This window comes from Ovis canadensis, chromosome 13 (genome assembly GCF_042477335.2).
Source record: "Ovis canadensis isolate MfBH-ARS-UI-01 breed Bighorn chromosome 13, ARS-UI_OviCan_v2, whole genome shotgun sequence".
NCBI lineage: Eukaryota > Metazoa > Chordata > Mammalia > Artiodactyla > Bovidae > Ovis > Ovis canadensis.
In genome coordinates this window covers 76,624,741-76,643,538 of record NC_091257.1, presented here as the reverse complement: position 1 = coordinate 76,643,538, position 18,798 = coordinate 76,624,741, and the positions used below count along the sequence as shown (strand labels likewise).

Here is an 18,798-nt window from a genome sequence, read left to right as displayed (position 1 = left end):
AATCTACACGCTACACTTTCCCATTCTTAATTCTCATCATTCTAAGAGATGCTCTGGTTCTCTCAATCCCAGACTGTCAAAGCTCCACGTGAGGAAGCAGATTCCTCATCGAGGACTTCCGCTTCTTAGAAGAAAGTTTTTGACCCCAACAGGCCTGACCTCAAAGATTTGCATGGCAGTGTTTGCATGGCAGGACTATTTGCTTTGCTATCAGAGGAATCACTCCTTTACAGTTATTATTCAAATCTCCCCTCTGCCCTGGGTGGCATTCCCACTTGGCCTCGGGCTGTTCTTGGAAGCAAGGACCTCCCTCTCCCCTCTCTCCCCTCCTGGCTTTGGCGCTGGGTCCTTACCCATCCAGACTTCCCCAAACTGCCCAGCTCCAAGTTTCTTCTCCATCTTGAGGGACTCCCTGGGGATCTCCCAGGCGTCTTTCTCCCAAGGTTTCTGGGGCTTGGAGGACATGCAGGGCACTGTCAGCTTCTGGCAGAGTCCATCGCTCCCCTCTGGAACAGAGCCCCCTGGTCAGCCAAGGGCAGGCAGCCCCAAGCCAGCCTCAGGCTTTCCCTCCAGGCCTCCCTTCCTGGTCCACTGTGTCTGGCCCCTGTTCCAAAGGGCCACTCCATCGAAGACATTCCCAAGAGAACAGAGCATGGTGAGATGGCATCTCTGCCCTCCCGTTCAACAGACCAAAGACTTCAGGAGAATCCAAAGCAACTGTTTGTCTGGGGGGAGGGTCAGGAAAACCTTAGCAGGCCTCAAAGGCAGCAGTGCCCGTTGACTAGGATTCCCAGGAGAGAGGCCCACCCAGCTGGGCCCCCAGAAGGGAGGCAGCCCTGCAGGACTCACTCGAATAGTGGGCCACCAGTTCCTGCAGGCTGCTGAAGGTGCTCCGGGGCGAGATGTAGAAACCCCCATTGTCCAGCGTGCGGATCTTGTAATGTTTCACCGTGTCCCTGTGCTGGGGGTCGTAGTCTCGCACGGACAAAGAGTAGCTCCCTGTGCAGGCCAGAGAGAAACCACCCAGCGTGAACACCCTGACAGCCTCTAAGGCCACTGCTGGTACCGTCTTGACATCCGCGCAGTGGAGCAGAGAGTAGGAGTGGGCTGTGGAGTCCGGCTGCCGGGTGCTTGTCAGGCTGTTCCATGTTCCCCTGTGAGACCTTGGACATGTGACCAAATCACCTCTCTCTGCCTCAGTCCCCTTATCTGTAGAATGGGACTGGTCATCATATCTCCTCCCCTCAGCACACTGCCTGGTGGCAAAAGAAGTAATGCTTGCACGCAGGATGTAAAAGCTCAGTAATATTGGCTATCATTGAGTTCATTATTATTTCTTTTTCTTCCTATTATCTATCTATTTTTCACAAAAACCAAGATACCACACCCAGTTTGGTAAAAAGCAAGGCTGTTTAGTACTATTTACAATAGATAGGACATGGAAGCAACCTAGATGTCCATCAGCAGATGAATGGACAAGGAAGTTGTGGTACATATATGCAATAGAATATTACTCAGCTATAAAAAGGAACGCATTTGCGTCAGTTCTAATGAGGTGGATCTGGAGCCTATTACACAGACTGAAGTAAGTCAGAAAGAGAAAGACGAATACTGTATATTAACACATATATATGGAATTTAGAGAAACGGTCTGATGATGCTAGATGCGGGGCAGCAAAGGAGACACAGATGTAAAGAACAGACTTTAGGACTCAGTGGGAGAAGGTGAGGGTGGGGTGATTTGAGAGAATAGCACTGAAACATGTACATTACCATATGTAAAAGAGAGGACCGGTGCAAGTTCAATGCATGAAGCAGGGCACTCAAATCCAGCGCTTTGGGACAACTCAGAGGAATAGGGTGGGGAGAAAGGTGGGAGGGGGGTTCAGGATTGGGGGGACACATGTATACCTGTGACCAATTCATGTTGATGTATGGCAAAAAACCATCACAATATTGTAAAGTAATTATCCTCCAATCAAAATAAATTAGTTCATTTAAAAAATAAAAATAGATGATTTTATAGTGAAAGCAGTATGGGTATATCCATAGGTTATTTAAATACAAATAAACATTAATTCTGAAAATAAAAGTTTAGGCTGTTTAGAAGCAAACAAGCAAAAAGATAAACAAACAAACCAATCCAGTTCAACTATTACAATATAAACATTGAAATGTAAGTGTCCATATTAAATGTCGTGGCAGGCTGAGTCACGGCCCCCCACAATGCCACGTCCTAATCCCTGACACCTGTGTGTGCATCACCTCATGTGGTAAAGGGATTCTGCACATGTGATTCAGTTAAGGAGCTGGCGATGGGGAACTATCCTGGATTCACATAGACCAGGAACACACATGTCTTTCAGTCCCTGGCCACGGTTCTGGTTTGTGAGCTGTGTGTCCTTGGGCAAGTTATTAGCTTCTCTCTCTCTCAGCTTTCTCTACCACAATAGCACCATGTCATAGGATATGGGGGAGGTTTAAATTGTTGCATGAATTACAGTTGACCATACATGCTGGGGCTTCCCTGGTGCCTCAGATGGTAAAGAATCTGCCTGCAATGGAGGAGACCCAAGTTTGATCCCTGGGTTGGGAAGATCTCCTGGAGAAGGGAATAGCTACCCACTCCCTTATTCCTGCCTGGAGAATTCCATGGACAGAGGAGCCTGGAGGGGTACAGTCCATGGGTCAGAAAGAGTTGGACACGACTGACCGATTTTCATGCATGCTAGGCTGCTGTGCTTAGTCGCTCAGTCATGTCTGACTCTGTGAACCCATGGGACTGTAGCCCGCCAGGCTCCTCTGTCTATGGGATTCTTCAGGCAAGAATACTGGAGTGGGTGCCATGCCCTCCTCCAGGGGACCTTCCCGACCCAGAGATCGAATCCAGGTCTCCGGCACTGCAGGCGGATTCTTTAATGCCTGTTATTTGGTTGCTCAGTCATGTCCATCTCTTTGTAACCCCATGGACTGCAGCCTGCCAGGCTTCCCTGTCCTTCACTATCTCCTGGAGTTTGCTCAAACTCATGTCCATTGAGTTGATGATGCCAACCAACTATCTCATCCTCTGTCACCCCCTTCACCTCCTGCCCTCAATCTTTCCCAGCATCAGGATCTTTTCAAATGAGTCAGCTCTTGACAATGAATGAATAGGAATAATAAATAATAACAATGAATGGATAGGAATAATATTCATTATAATGGACTATAGTTATATGCATTATAATAAGCTATATTGTTCATTACAGTGAATGATTAACCCCACAGGTAGAGGTTTTATATCACCACAATGTTGTACGTAAGGAGACTGAGGTCCAGGGAGATGAAGTACCTAACCTGAAGTCACACAGCCTGTAAGTAGCAGAGCTGGGCTTCAAACCCAGGTAGCTGGGACCACACTGTTAATCACTCTGCCCAGTCAAGGGGAGGCTGACTTGGCTGATGCTGAATGGGGAAGGGCAGAACCCAGGAAGCAGCAGGATGGGACTCAGGGCACTTGTACTACAAGTTTATTAACTCCATGAACCCACCTATGCCCACTCTGAGGGCTGTGGGAGTGGCCAGGCTCACCTTCCTGCCCTTGTGTGCAGGATGGCCCAGAGGGAGAAGAGAAGCCGAGGGCTGTGTACGGCTCTATCTTTTTGTACCATTTCTTTTCCTCTGGGGGCTGGTAGGGAGTTTGTTGGGTGGGAGGAAATAAAGCCAAAACATTCCCTGACCCGAAACACAGATTGTGAGTGCTGCTTTTAGCCACATTCAGGCTTCCCCAGGTCAGAAATCAGGGGGCAAGTAGAAGGCCCCTGAACTGATTGTCCAGGGTACTGTGAGATCATACCTTATACAATTTACTGATTTCTCTGAACCAAGGAGTTTTGAATCTAAACACAGCAGTAAAGGCACACACTGTGTGTGAAATCTGAAATCAAAGGACTCCTACTTACAATCATCCCTTTGGCAAAACTGGCCTTAGTTGATGCCAGTTTGAGTTATTTGTTGTTTTGGGGCACTACTCTTGCCTCCTATGCAATGACCAGGCACAAAGCCACCCTCACAGCACAGAAGTTTCAGGAAGCAGGTCACCAACATCAAAATATCCAAATACCTCAAAGGAGTTATTTGAAACAGGTCCCAGACAAGATTGCTTGAGGTCTCTTCCTACAGCCTGAGCCCATCTCATTTCCTTATGGAAGGAGAGAGGAGTCAGGCTTGTGGACAAGATATATTTTGATGGGTATATAAAAGAATCCAAGCTAATGAAGATCAAGTTCAGCAGGTTGTTGTTCTTCAGGGCAGTAACCACTGCATCTTACTTTCACTGACCTAAGTTGGCAGGTCTGGGGGCTGAGAAGGTTTGAACAAAGAGCAGAAGGAAGCCTGGCAAGCCGGGGACGGGGGCTGGGTGAGTTGCTAAGACAATGGCATACCCCAGGGAAGGATGGTGTCCAGTCATGTCTGGGGCTCCCCTGTGTGGTGGGGTGGAAACACAGGGCTAGGAGGACTGGCCTCACCTTTGGTGGTCTCGCTGTCCCGGATCATGAAGGAGCCCAGCACGTTGCCAGGGGCCAGGAGTTGGCGCTCTGCATCTTTTCGGCTGATGCCCTTGAAGAACCACCTGGAGGGAAGGGAGGGGGCAGTAAGCCCGCAGTGGGCAGTCCTGTCTGACTATCAGCATTCTCGCCTGGCATCAGGATTCCAAGGGCCTGGATTCCTCTGGTGTCAGTTTTACTCAAAGATTCTTTGGGGGGAAAGCAGTCATTCCTTTGATATTGACATTTTACCACAAGTGAATCCAGTTCGCTGGGGCTGAAACTTGCAATTTGGGGAGATTTCTCTAAGAAAAATAATACAGCATTATAAATACTAATATAAAATGTTGCTGGTTATTCCAGTACCACCCAACATGAAGGATAAGGTGATGAGCAAAAAGACTGGGTGGGAAAATACAGCAGTCTTAACCAACTGTGGTCAAAAATCTTCCTTTTGCAGACTTCTCTAGTTTGATCAACCTCTCAGGATCTTAGAGGCCCATGTGAGTGAGGGCTGAGCTTTGTTACCATCACAGTTCATCTTCCTCTGTAGATACAGAGTTGAATATGACATCAGCATGAATTTCTAAGCTCAAATGTGAGATTTCAAATAACTTTATACTTGGCACCACATCCCTGGACCTTTCTTCATCCTCCTTGACTATTTGGGATCTTTAGATCCCCCTCAAAAATCTAAGGATAACTTTAAGCAGCAAAAACCAAACTTATTCCCTGAGGAGTAGTTCATGCACTGTGATGGAAAAAGCCCCAGGCCAGAGGTCAACTGGCCTTGACCCTGCCACAAATCTATGTGTGACTTAGAGCACATTGCTTTCCCTCTCTGGACTTCTGTTTCCTCTGCTATCAACTGGGGAAACAGGCAGCTACCATTTATCAAGCTCTTATTATCCACCCAACAACTCTATGGAATCATTGCCTTTATTACCCCCATTTTACAGATGAGGAAATCAAGAAACAGAAAGAGCAAGTAACTTGCCTGGCATCACATAGCTAGTAAGTGGTGTAGGCAGGATTCAAAGTCAGGCAGTCTAACTCCAGAGCCAAAGGTCCTAATCACCCTGCCACACCCCTGCCTTCCTTGCTTTCATTTGGTAAAGTGAGTCAAGCCATGGTAAAATGTTCAAGCAATGTTAAGGGTACACAGTAAGAGCTGTCCTCCTGGCAATCCCACCCCCAGGAAGTTATCCCATGGATTCTGCACAGGAAGAAATGGCATATACCCAAGGAGACTCAAGGCAGCATGAGACTGGGGACAGCTTAAGTGACCACTGACGAGGGATGGTGGGGCGCCTACATGGCAGACACTGCAGCTGTGAAACGGAGGCACTGTGGCACTGCACGGAAGATCTGAACAAGAGAGGTGGGAGAGGATAGTGTAGAATAAAACGGAGAGAGACAATGTTCTTTGCAGCATTGTTCGCAATAGCCAAGACACAGAAACAACCTCAATGTCCATCAAGAGATGAATGGATCAAGAAGTTGCAGGACTTACGTACAATGAAATATTGTTGTTGCTGTTTAGTCATTAAGTCGTGTCTGACTCTTTTGCGACCCCATGGACTGTAGCCCACCAGGCTCCTCTGCCCATCGGATTTCTCAGGCACGAATACTGGAGTGGGAAGTTATTTCCTTCTCCAGGGGATTTTCCCAACCCAGGGATCAAACCTGTGTCTCCTGCATTACAGGTGGATCCTTTACCGCTGAGCCACCACAGACATGATAGTGGAATATTAGCCATGAAGTAGAATAAAACAATGCCATTTGCAGCAACATGGATGAACCCAGAGATTATCATACTGAGTGAAGAGAGTCAGGAAGGGAAAGACAAGTACCAAATGATATCGCTTACATGTGGAATCTACAAAAATGGTCAAGTGAGCTTACAAAACAGATAGTGTCACAGATGTAGAAAACAAACTTACGGTTACCAGTGGGGAAAGGGAAGAAGAGGGATAAACTGGGAGACTGAGATTGACATATACATACTACTTATACATAAAATAGATAACTAATAGGGACCTATGGCACAAGGAACTATATTTAATATTTATAATGGCCTCTATGGGAAAAGAATCTAAAAAAGAGTGGATATATCTATATGTATAACAGATTCACTTTGCTGTACAGTTGAAACTAACACAACATTCTAAATCAGCTATACTCCAATTTTTCAACAAATTGGAGGAAGATATATGTAGTTTCTTAATCAAGTACAAAGCATTTGGGAGGACTTACAAGAAACTGGTTGCTTCTGGAAGGGAAGTAGCTGGCTGGGGATAGGGTGGGGGGAAGACTTTTCACTCTTTAGTATATGTCCTTCGGCACCATTTGCATTTTGAAACATTTGAAAATGCTGCTTATTTCAAGGCAAATGAGGAAGTAAGATTCCATCCCACGCTGATTTCCAGGCCCCAGCTGCTCTCTTTAGAGGCAGTCTTTGCAAGCAGTCTCTTGATGTGGACACAAGAGCCTGGGAGTGCAAGACTCATAGGCGTATTCAGGTCAGTGGTTCTCAAGGTGGATCCCTGGATCAGCAGCATCCACCTCACCTGAGAACTTGTTAGAAATGCCAATTATGAATTAGACAGTTGAGGAGTGGGGCCCAGAAACCAGCATTTTAACTAACCCTCTAGGTGATGCTGATGCACTCAAGATCGAGAACCAGCCATTAAGTTATCACCCAAATGATAACCCACCACATCTGTCCTCTGCACCTTGCCTTTTCCACTCAGCAGTTATATTGCTTTAAGGAGTAATACCAGCCATGCCTTCTTCAAGGCTGCTGCAGGGTGAGGTATGGTGTAGGAATTCTCTAAGTGTTCAGAGCCTGGAGCAGGGGAGCAGAGCACAGATGCCCCAGGAGGAAGCCTGGAAGGACAGAGAAGCAGCCAACGCCCCCCCGCTTCCCACAGCTGCAGCATGTACGGCATGTGCTGGGGGCATTCCAGGACAGACGGGTCAGGGCTGGGAGTGAGGGCTTCCTCACGGCCATAGAGGGGAGACTTCACAGGGCAAAGAGGTTTTTTGTGTGCTAAGAAAGGGGTGACTTTAAAATAGGAAAAGCCCGTTTTAACAAGTAAGTATCCCAAACCCTCAACACCATCTAGCCAGAGGGAGGAGGCAAAGGAGATAAAACTGTGGTGACCGTCAGGTTTCAGCTTTTTGACTGGCTGATTCTGAATTGAATCTATTGCCACCCTATAGTGTGGCCACCTTCTCACTTGTCAGTGTCACCCCCCATACTGTGAACATCTCCAGGGAGGAAGCCTGCCTGAGTCATCTAGTATTCCTGGAAGAAGGACTGGGAGTTCAGTGGATGCTCAAGGGTCTGTGGAATGATTGAGCGGATGGATGGATGGATAAAGTACAACTGTCTGTTTTCTGAGTCAAGGTAGACACAAAGAGCCCGCAGTAAAGAATGAGGGGTTACAGTGATCTCCTTGAGGGTGGGGGATGTCTCATTGGCTCTGTGGCCCCTAGTTGGCACAGGGCTCAGGGAGGCACAGGCACAGGCAGGCTGAATGAGTCATGTGAGGAGTGACCAGCCAGGCATGGGCTGGCTTTCCTCTCAGAGGACCCTCCTTGGCACAACTGTTATACTTCATCCAACAAATATGCATTGAGCACCTACTGCATGCCAGCCTGTGTGGAGGGTGCAGGATACAGCAGAGGACAGACCGTGTCCCTACCCTCATGTGCTCCCATTCTAGTGGGGGAAGGCAGACAGCGAACTGGGGACAACCAAAGCAACAAGATTGTTTTTGCTAGTGAGAAGTGTTCAGAAGAAGTAAAGCAGGGAGTCACACAGAGTCACAGTGGGGACCTGCTTGAGACTAGTGGCCAGGGAAGGCCTCTCTGAGACCCAAAGGATGAAAAGGAACCAGCCAGGCAAACAGCTCTAGGAAGAGTGTGCCAGGCAGGGGAGACAGTGAGCACAAAGGCCCTGAGGCAAAAGCAAGGCTGGCTCAGCTCATCCTTGCTTCTGGAGGGCAGGGAGATGGAATACTCACTCCTCCGTCTCCAGAGAGTTGACGCGGGCAACGTAGTTGCTTGGGATGTAGCCCTCTTTCCGGGTGGCCAGAGATCGCGCTCTCCACCACTCCCCAGACCTGGGGGACAGAAGGGGGCAAAGGGGTCAACCCTGCAGCCGTGGCCTAGAATACCCCCAACAGCAGGAAGCTGGTAGGGTGAAGGGCAGGGCCACTACCGTCCCAGCCCCTAGCCTGCACTCCATGATGAAGGTTAATATCTTTACAACAACCCCGGGGCTAGAATCAAGCTCTGTCCCTACATTCACAGTCCACAGTCCTAGGTCTTTGGCCTCACTCTCATTCCCTGGACTTGTGGCCTTGACCTTACCAACCATATATAAGGCAGGCCCTGTGCCCATGGCAGGCTCACAGTGGCTTGCTGGCCAGAGGGACTGGGCTCAGGAGTCTGACCAAGCATAAGCAGTCCCAGTACATATTAGATACTCCATCTAGTGTTGGTGAGGATTATAGGAGATTGGAGGTAGCAAACTCAGAGATCCACTGATCTAAGTGCAAAGTCACCTCAACAGGGTCTGTTCCATAGGTAAGCCTGCCACTTAATCATAGGAGTCCAAGGAAGGCTTTCCTAGGAAAGCACTGTCAGCTGTCTATCCTTGCCTGGATGTGCACCATTAGCCAGCACACAAGGCCCTTTACTATGGCTAAAACCCAGGTTAACAGCAAACCCTTCTTCCTCTATTATGATCACATTCTCATCAGTCATTTACACTCTAGTATAATCTAGCCTATCAGGTTCTTTATTGAAACACAAAAGAGAGCAAAGTTGAGTATTAGAGATAGCTATGTCTTAGGGGAAGTGGGATGGGGACTCACTCCTCCAGGACCACCATCTGGTCCCCCTTTTGGAAACTGAGGTCTTCATGGTGAATGGCATCATAATCATATAGGGCAACCACAATGATATCCTCAGAACCTGTTGGGAAGGGAGACACATGGGATGGTGAGGCTTTATCTGAGCACACCCACGGCCCTGGGTGTTTCTCACCCCAAAACCTGGCACCCAGCCCTGGACCCCTTGATATGTGTGTTCATGCTATACAAGCAAGCATCTTGCCAAAGGTCATTCTTGAGTTCAAAGCTAATGGAGTTATGTTCATGCTGTGAAATAGTGCTATAGAAACACAATGGCCTATACTAAGTACTTTGGGGGCAAATTAGGGGATTTTCAAGGGCGGTTTTGACTGTTTTGGATTTTTACCTCAAGCTCTCACCAAGCACCTAACCTAATCCTCTACAATCACCAGACTCCACTGCACGTGCCTTCCAGATACTCACCCCAATCACCAGACTCCACTGCACGTGCCTGCCAGTTACTTACCCTCTGTGGACCCTGGTGGGTTGCCGTTGCTACTGTCAGGCCACTGTGGGGAAGAAACGGGAGAAGAGAATGAATCCAACAGTGTGTGTGGAGCCATGGAAGGTTTGTGTCAAAAAAGGATATCCCAACCCCATGTGTCATGGGGGGAGGCCCAGAGGCAACACAGCACCTTAGGGGCACAGCTAGTACAAGGATGCAGACCTCTAGGGTTATGGGCTCTGCCTTAGACATACTGGGGGACACTGACTTGTCTCTTCCCCTCAACATACAGTGAGGGGAGTTGGTCCAGATCAGTGTTTTCCAAGCTATGTTTGAAGAGATCCTAGGTCTACCAGCAAGCCCATGAACAAAGGCTCCATTACATAAAACAACCTAAGTGTCCATCCAAAGGGGAATCGGCACCAAATTAAGGGAGCTGCTCTAAGCAGCTCTAATAGGAAGGAGGCCACTTCATTCCTGACACAGCAAGACCTCAAAGGGACGTTGTCGAGTAAACAAAGCTAGTTCTTCAGAATGGTAAAAATGATACGCTGGTATAAAACACATACTCACACATCCTAAACAATTTCTTTGGACACATACTGTACAGGTGTGAGTAAATTCATGGAAAGAGGTTTGCAAGGTTCCCTGCTAAACTGACAACAGCTGTTATCTCTGGGCTAGGGTGTGGTATTTCTAGGGAGGAGGGCATTGGTCAGCAGACACTACAGTTTTAAATGTAATTTGTGATTTTTATTTTAAAAGAGAATGAATTTGTGTGTCACACACATAAGTAAATGCTAATTTAAATAAATAGCTTTGGAAAATACTAAGTATATCCTTTTTGGGGAGACACGTAAAGCCCATTACAAAGACTCATAAAGGCTCTGGGAAGTCCTATGGAAAGGAGTGTGTGGCCCGGTGCTTTGCAAGCTGATTTGGCCTGGGAATCCTTTCTCAGTTACTACATTACTGCTAAATCAAAGTTCTGCATGAGCAGAGCAATGAATGGCTGATAATAATGTCCCTTAAACTTGATGTTCAGAGAGAACAGGCAAAAACTGATGGGAGAAAACCTCTACTTCCCCCTAGGAACAAGTCAGGGGGCCTCAGAGAACCTGAGACTTGGGAACCCTAGCCACAGAAAGGGCCCCGGGCCAAGCAAGTTAGGAGAGAAGCTGACCTGGGAGTGACTTAGGGTTTAGGATGTCACCTCAGGACATCACCAGTGTGGGAAGTAAAACTCAGGCTGTATTAATGGAGGTCAAGTGTCAGAAGACGGGAGGTGCCTATTCCATTCTTCTCCTGTTTCTAGAACTAGTCCTGTTCTAGGCATCATGCCTGGAGAAGGGCAAGCAGGTAAAGAGAGGCCAGGAACCCATGTTGTGTGAAAGATGATTTGGAAGGAAAGGGTGGGTTGGGATAAGATCTTTGCCTTCCATTTCTACAAGCTCTCACAGGGCAAAGGTAGTAGATGTGTTTGGGGCGGGACTGAAGGGGGAGGTATAGGATCCAGGAGTAAGGGTTATGGGGTAATAGGCCTCCCTTCAACATGAGGAAGAACTTTCTAAGGAGCACCAGGAAGAAGTGCACCCCTGCCTCCGGAGGCTGTGCTTGCTGGGATAGCTTCAGATAAGGGGATGGACGAAAGGACCCCAGAGGAGAGAGAACCCCAGCGTTGAGTTTAGAATGACCCAGCTCTGCTGCCTCCCAGCACTACGAGCCCAGGGAGCCTTTTAACTTTGAGCCTCTGTCACCCTGGCTATAAGAAGCATTAACTCCAGCCTCATGGATTTTGGTGAGAATTAATGGCCACCTCATACGAAGAGTTGACTCATTGGAAAAGACTCTGATGCTGGGAGGGATTGGGGGCAGGAAGAGAAGGGGACGACAGAGGATGAGATGGCTGGATGGCATCACTGACTCGATGGACATGAGTCTGAGTGAACTCCAGGAGTTGGTGATAGACAGGGAGGCCTGGCGTGCTGTGATTCATGGTGTCGCAAAGAGTCAGACACAACTGAGCGACTGAACTGAACTGAACTGAATGGTATAGAAACAGCTCAGTCCAGTGCCCAGATCATAGAAGATTTCCAAAGAACAATAATGCTTATTACAACTGCTGCTACTGCTCTTAACAGCAGCAACAGCACTGTCAGCCCTGTTACTAGGACTATTACTGTAACCACCACTATTACTATTGTTATTGCTCTTCGAACCATTGCAACTACCATGACTAGTCGGGGGACTTCTGTGGCAACTGCTGCCCCCAGGCCACACGAATGCCACCATGACACGGCTCCCGTCACTAGCGGCTGGCTCTGCCTCTCTTTGTTCCTGCCACTGGGACACTGGAACATGCACTGAGTTTGAATCCCTACTAGCCCTGCAGGTGCAGCAAGTCATTTAGCGTCTGCGTCTCATCTCTGAAACAGGTATAAAACAACTTGTGGCCCACAAGAGCACTATTGTGAGGATTAAAGGTGTTAATATCCATCATGCCCTCAGGACGGTGCTTGGTTCATCGTAAGCTCTGTGTAAGTGTAACAGAAGTGAGCAGATACCTCTGCGAGTATTACCACTCCTCTCATAGACTCTGTGCTGTGGTTCCTACCTCCGTTGCTATTATATTCCCACGAGGATTGTTGTTACTATTATTACTACCATTGTTACTACAGCTGTCGCCATGATACCGATGCTGTCATCATTACTGTCATTTCTTCAACTGCTGTTGTGACTTAGCTGCTCATTCATTATCCTCAGCACTGATTATGGTGCTGGCCGGGTGGGACGGCCGGCTATGCCCTGGGACCTGGTCACCCAGGCTGAGGGGCTAAGGCGTGTATCCTGCGGAGTCAGGGCACTGCTGGTGACTGGTCAGCTGCATTTCACCCCAGACTCACGCTGCTCACTCTTGGGATAACAGAGAACGGTGAGAGCAGTTTGGGGCAGCGTGGGGCAGCCCCGGACAGCGGCCAGCATCCCGTTTCTTCCCCCACTCACCCGCTTGCTCGAGGACGTGGGATCCGGCACATACACGGGGCTGTGTGGGTTGGTGTTGGGCTCGGTTTTTGAGACCTTGCCTCCATTCCGGAGGAACTTGGACTTCACGCATCCCATCCTGCGGTAGAGAGAAGGGAGATGAGCCCAGCTTGCTCTGATCCCCGCAAGGGGGAGTCTTTGGTGCTGGGCTTGAGACCCCCTGTTACGAGGCTGGCTCCCCTCCCCGTGTCAGCCCTGCTACCTCACCCTCACCTTACAGAGCTCACTCTGCCCTTGTCATCTCTGGGCTTCCCCATATCCACATCTGCCACGCACCCACACAGAGCTGACAAGTTGTCAAAGTCACGCTACCAAGGACTCTGGCGATGGGAAGTTTATTGAGAGAATAAATCGTGATGATTATTGAAATTCAACACACTCTGGGATCAGAAAGCCTGAGCTGATACTTGGTCCTTCCCCCCTGTCCCCACACTAACTGCTCACTTATCACTGCCCCTGCTCCCTAGTCTCGGTTCCTCATCAGCGAAATGGGGATACTAATACAGCCTACTCTCAGGGTGTTGGGAGGATGAGAAAGTACGTGGGTGGGGAAATAGTCTAGAGTCAGGCTATGAGCCAACAGTAAGACTATAAACTTTTGTTATATAATAAGTTAATATTTTATATTAAATAATAGAGATCAGGTCACATAATGTGGCTCAAACAGTCAAGCCACCAGACCCCTCATATCACTTTATAATTGCCTTCTAACAGCATCCTTCCTTTTTCCCTCCCTCCCTCTTTTTCTTCCTTCCCTTCTTTCCCTCGTGGACTTATTTGGTCATTCATTCGTTCATTCATTTATTGGGCAAACATTTACTGAGCACTTTTCTTCCTTTACATTTCTTCCTTTAAATTTTCAGTTATGTATTTATTTTGGCCGCACCACATGGCATGGGGGATCTTAGTTTCCCAGTCTGGGATTGACCCCATACCCCCTGCAGTGGAGGCATGGGATCAAACCACCAGGGAATTCCCTACTGAGCACTTTGCTAAATCATGACTAAGACAACCAAGTTCACGCCCCTGTTGGAGCTCACCCTGGAGGTGGATGGGAGACACAGGTAAGGATCAGGTAACAAATAATTAACGGGATAAATTTAGTTAGTGAAATGCGTGAGGATGCTCAAAGAGGATGTTGATAGGGAACAACAGTGCGGGGCCTCTGTAGTCAGGGTGGCTGGGGAAGGCCTCTCTCAGGAGGTGATGCTGGACCTGGGGCCCAGCTGACACAAAGGAGTCGGTTATGTAACACTCTGAGGGAACAGTGCTCCCAGCGAGTGAATACAAAGGTGAGTATAAACAGTGAGTGCACAGGCCCTGAGGCTGGAATGTGCTTGAAGAGAATCAGGTGCTGAAAGGAGGCCAGTGTGACTGGAGGTCACAGGCAGGTGGGAGCAGATATACGACGAGGCTGCCCCATCTTTACCATGGTGAGGAATTTGGATTGCATTCTAAGGCTGATGGGAAACCAGGGCAAGTTTCCCAAGGATGACAGGATTCAATCTGCACTTTAAATAACCCTGTCAGCTGTTCAGCTGCTCGGTGGAACATGGCCTTTAGAGAATAGGTCTGGCTCGAGATGCTTGATGGTGGCCTGGCCTGGGGTGGTGGTTACTGAGGGGGTAAGCAGCAGAAAGGGTCAGGGGACATTTTGGTATCCCTTGCATTATCAGCTTACATATTTTGGAGGTAGAGCTGACAGACTTTGCTGATGGATTAATAAAATTTAAAGAAAACACATTGATCCATCAGAGTCAAAACTTCGTTAAAGTGGTAGAAGCGTTTTATTCTTTTCTCAAAATGTGCACATGTTTGCTGGGAAGTCACATAAGGAAGTAATTGTTTTCCTCAGCTCTGCACAATTGCAATTTTCTTCTAAAGCAGTTATACTTATCTTGTTAAAATGAACATGTGTTTGTGGCTTAAGAAAAAAAACCCAAACTCCTAGGTTTATGGGAGTTATTTACTTACTTTTTTAAAAAGATTCTTTCCATTTACAAGGATGTTTTTGTCTGTCCTGGTGGGAATTGGGAACAGTTTACCACCTTAAGATAAGTGGTTTCTGCTTCATTCTCCTTTTGCAAATAAAGTAAGGAACTGATCCAGACTCCTGGAGCGCTGGATCATTAATTTGAAAAAGTATTGCAATTAATCACTGTTTTATAATGTACTCATATGAACTGAAAATGAAAACCAACACCTTTCTGGCTTGTGATAAATATGTATTACAGTTGTGGGAAATAAAACAGGTTATTGTGAGGTTCTATATGACAGAAAATCATATTCCGATGTATTTTGATTAAGTTAAGGGTGATCTGGGAAGAGGATGGCTGTGGGAGGTAGGGCAGCTCCCTCCACCTCTCTGAGCATGTATTTGGTATTCATCATCAACTGACATATTCAACGTGGCCACAGGGTCTTGAGGGGTAGGTCTCCTAACACATAAACACATGATTCAGGGTGGTGGTGAGCACAGAGTGAGTTGAGAAGTCTGAAGGCATCCGCCACACAGTTAAGTTCTACAGAAGAGCTAATCATATCATTGCCATTTACTGGCAGATAGCCCTGCCCTGGAGGAACACTGTTTGCCAGTCCTTTGGGCCTCAAGTTTAGAGATATCATAATACTTGAGAAGTTAACTTCTTAAAATAGGGAATTCCTGTTAGTTCCGTTTTTGCACAATGAAGTATTTTTTTTAAGTGGTATATGGGCAAGAGTCAAATTAGCATACAACATGATTTCCCCCTAAACCAAGAGAACCACACCACTGCTTGGCCTAGAGTGGCCTCTGAAATGCTCATTTTCATGACCACTAGACACAGCAATGTAATGTGAGCCACGTATATAATTTAAAATTTTCCATAACCGTGTTTTCTCAAGGTAAAAAGAAACAAGGGAATTAATTTTCAGATGTATTTACTTTTCCCAATATGTCAAAATTATTATTAATGTGATCAACATAAAATGATCAATGAGATGCTTTATATTCTTTTTTTTTTTAATGTTGAGTCTTTATATCTCAGTGTGTGTTTTACATGTACAGTACATCTCAGCTAGGACTTGCCATGTTTCATGTGCTCAAGAGCTGTCTGTGAGGACTTCCCTTGTGGTCCAGGTCCACAGTGGCTAAGACACTGTGCTCCCAATGCACGGGGCCCTGGGTTGGAATCCTGGCCAGGGAACTAGATCCCACATGCCACAATTGAAGATCCCCACATGCTACCACTAAGATCCTGCATGCTGCAACTAAGGCCTGACCAAAGAAATAAATAAATATTAAAAAGAGAGAGAAAGAGCTGTCTGTGGCTGAAGCTACTCTACTCAGCAGTGCAGATACAGAATATTGCCATCACAGCAGCACCCCAGAGACTGGTCCTGCTCATTTCTGTGTTCCTTGGTGGTCAGCTCAGCACCTTGCTGGCACACAGGAGGAGTGTAACACATGGTCAGTGAGTAAATGTGTGCCCAAAGCCCATGCTTTCTGTAGTCAGTCCAAGGTAAAGGCATCTGGACCTGGCTCCTGCTCCAGCTGGGATGCAAAGACTGGACACACAGAATTACATTCCCAAGGAGCTGTTAGGTATTGGCAAAGACAGTCAGAGCCATGCAAAGACTTCTAAAATGCTTGTTGAGTAAGAAAAACAACATGTAAGACACATATAATATCAAGCCATTTTGTGAATAATATCTATCCAGGTTCTTCCACTAACATATATATGTTACTTTATTCATAGTAAAAACAACCTGTGTATAATAATTGAGCAGCAGGATAATAAATTGGATTTTGAAGAGGAGAGATTTCAATGAAGATTTGGGGAAATTCAGGAATATTTCATAGAAGCACTGTCTTTCAAAGAGAATTTGAGGGAGTTTATGATAGTAAACCATATACAGAGCACTTCAAGACTCAAAAAGGATTCTGTTGTACCATTTGAAAGGAAGGATGATCAAATCAGAAGCCTGGGTCCCCTGCATAGGAGGCAGATTCTTTACCACCTGAACCACAAGGGAAACCCCTATATGTTGACAAGTGGTTCCCAAATGGGCTTCCCAAATGGGCTCCCCTGATAGCTCAGTTAGTAAAGAATCTGCCTGCAATGCAGGAGTCCCCAGTTCAATTCCTGGGTCAGGAGGATCTGCGGGAGAAGGGATAGGCTACCCACTCCAGTATTCTTGGGCTTCCTTGGTGGCTCAGCTGGTAAAGAATCTGCCTGGGATGACAGACCTGGGTTTGACCCCTGGTCTGGTCTATGGGGTCTCACAGAGTCGGACACCACTGAAGTGACTTAGCAGCAGTATAGTCCATGGGGCCACAAAGAGTCGGACAGGACTGAGCGACTTTCACTTTTTCCCAAATAGATGATGCTGGTGTTTGGCTGGGTTTCGGAACCATGGGATGGGGTAGGGAGAGGGCAAGAGAAGAAGTTTGTGTAACCCAGGGCCTCTCTGCAGGGTGGGGACCACAGAGCGGCTGGAAGTGAGTTAGAAATGTGACAGGGTGCCTGGCTGCTTGGAGCACGGCCAGCATGGAAACCAGCAGCATCATCGTATTTGAGCTGTTAGAAATGAGGACCCTCAGGCCCCACCTCCCAAATCAGAATGTACGTTTTTACAAGGCCCAGGTGATTCATGTGATCATTCTAGTTGAGAACTGGGCATGGTGAATATTTTTTGCTCTTGCTTCTTCAGCTGCTGCTGCTCCTGCCAAGTCGCTTCAGTCGTGTCCGACTCTGTGCAACCCCATAGATGGCAGATCACCAGGCTTCCCCGTCCCTGGGATTCTCCAGGCAAGAACACTGGAGTGGATCGCCATTTCCTTCTCCAATGCATGAAAGTGAAAAGTGAAAGTGAAGCCACTCAGTCATGTCCAACTCTTAGCGACCCCATGGACCACAGCCTACGAGGCTCCTCCATCCATGGGATTTTCCAGGCAAGAGTACTGGAGTGGGGTGCCATTGCCTTCTCCATGCTTCATCAGCATCCATCCCTTTTCTGATAACCATGCCTGGATATTCCTTAGGAACCCAGCCTTCAGTGGGGCTTCTGGGGGTCTAACCCCTCCCTTGTCTTCAGGGACTGACAACTTGATACAGGACCAGCCCACTAGAGAATTCCATGTCTTCCTGACAACCAACGGTGGTTGGTTCAGTCATAGGTATGTATGTGATTCTATCTGAGGCAGTCTGCCTCGGGGTTTTGCTGGGAAAATTAGGGGAAAAGTATTCTCTTTCTATAAGCATTGTTGTAGATGTGGGTGTGAATGTGGATGTAGCTGTGGATGTGGACACAGGTATAGATGTAGGTATAGATGTGGATGTATGTGGCCGTGGATATGGAAATGGATGTAGGTGTAGGTATAGATTTGAGTATAGATGTAGGTGTGAATGTAGAAAACTGGAGCTCTTGGGAGCCATTCTGACATCATGAAGGGAGGGACTGCTTTAGAGGGAAGCCATCAGAGGCCAACAGAGCTGAGCAATGGGGACAAAGTGATTCCTGAAGACATGTTTGAACACCTGGATCCAGCTATGCCTAAAACTTTTCAACCTCAGAATTCTTCTAACTCACGAGCAAATAAATTCTCAATTTTGCCTAAGCCAGTTTGAATTGGATTTCTGCCACTTGTACCCAAAGAGTCCTCACTGACTCTCAACTATTCCAGGCAACACGCTGAATTGAAAGAACTAGGGTTTCTGGGGATGAAGGCAGAGAATCTGCATTTCAAACAATTCTTTAGGAGGGTCTTAGCGCACTGAAATTTGAGACCCACCAACGTAGTGGAAGGAAGGCCAAGCCTGGGGTCTGAATACTTGGCTTTGGATCCCAGTTCTTCCACTGACTGCTGTGTGACCTTGAG

At 47.3% G+C, this 18,798-nt stretch overlaps 1 protein-coding gene across 1 annotated transcript in view; it reads right to left on the bottom strand.

The window, feature by feature from the left end:
- Window positions 1-18,798, bottom strand: part of HCK (HCK proto-oncogene, Src family tyrosine kinase) — a 44,119-nt gene that overhangs the window by 13,519 nt on the left and 11,802 nt on the right. The window contains exons 2-8 of the mRNA XM_069548304.1: window positions 12,900-13,017; window positions 9,918-9,960; window positions 9,413-9,512; window positions 8,558-8,656; window positions 4,509-4,612; window positions 850-999; window positions 354-506 (exon numbers count right to left, since the gene is read on the bottom strand). Of these exons, the coding sequence (XP_069404405.1) occupies window positions 354-506; window positions 850-999; window positions 4,509-4,612; window positions 8,558-8,656; window positions 9,413-9,512; window positions 9,918-9,960; window positions 12,900-13,016 (766 nt within the window). The 5' untranslated portion in view covers window position 13,017. The remainder of the gene's footprint in view (window positions 1-353; window positions 507-849; window positions 1,000-4,508; window positions 4,613-8,557; window positions 8,657-9,412; window positions 9,513-9,917; window positions 9,961-12,899; window positions 13,018-18,798) is intronic.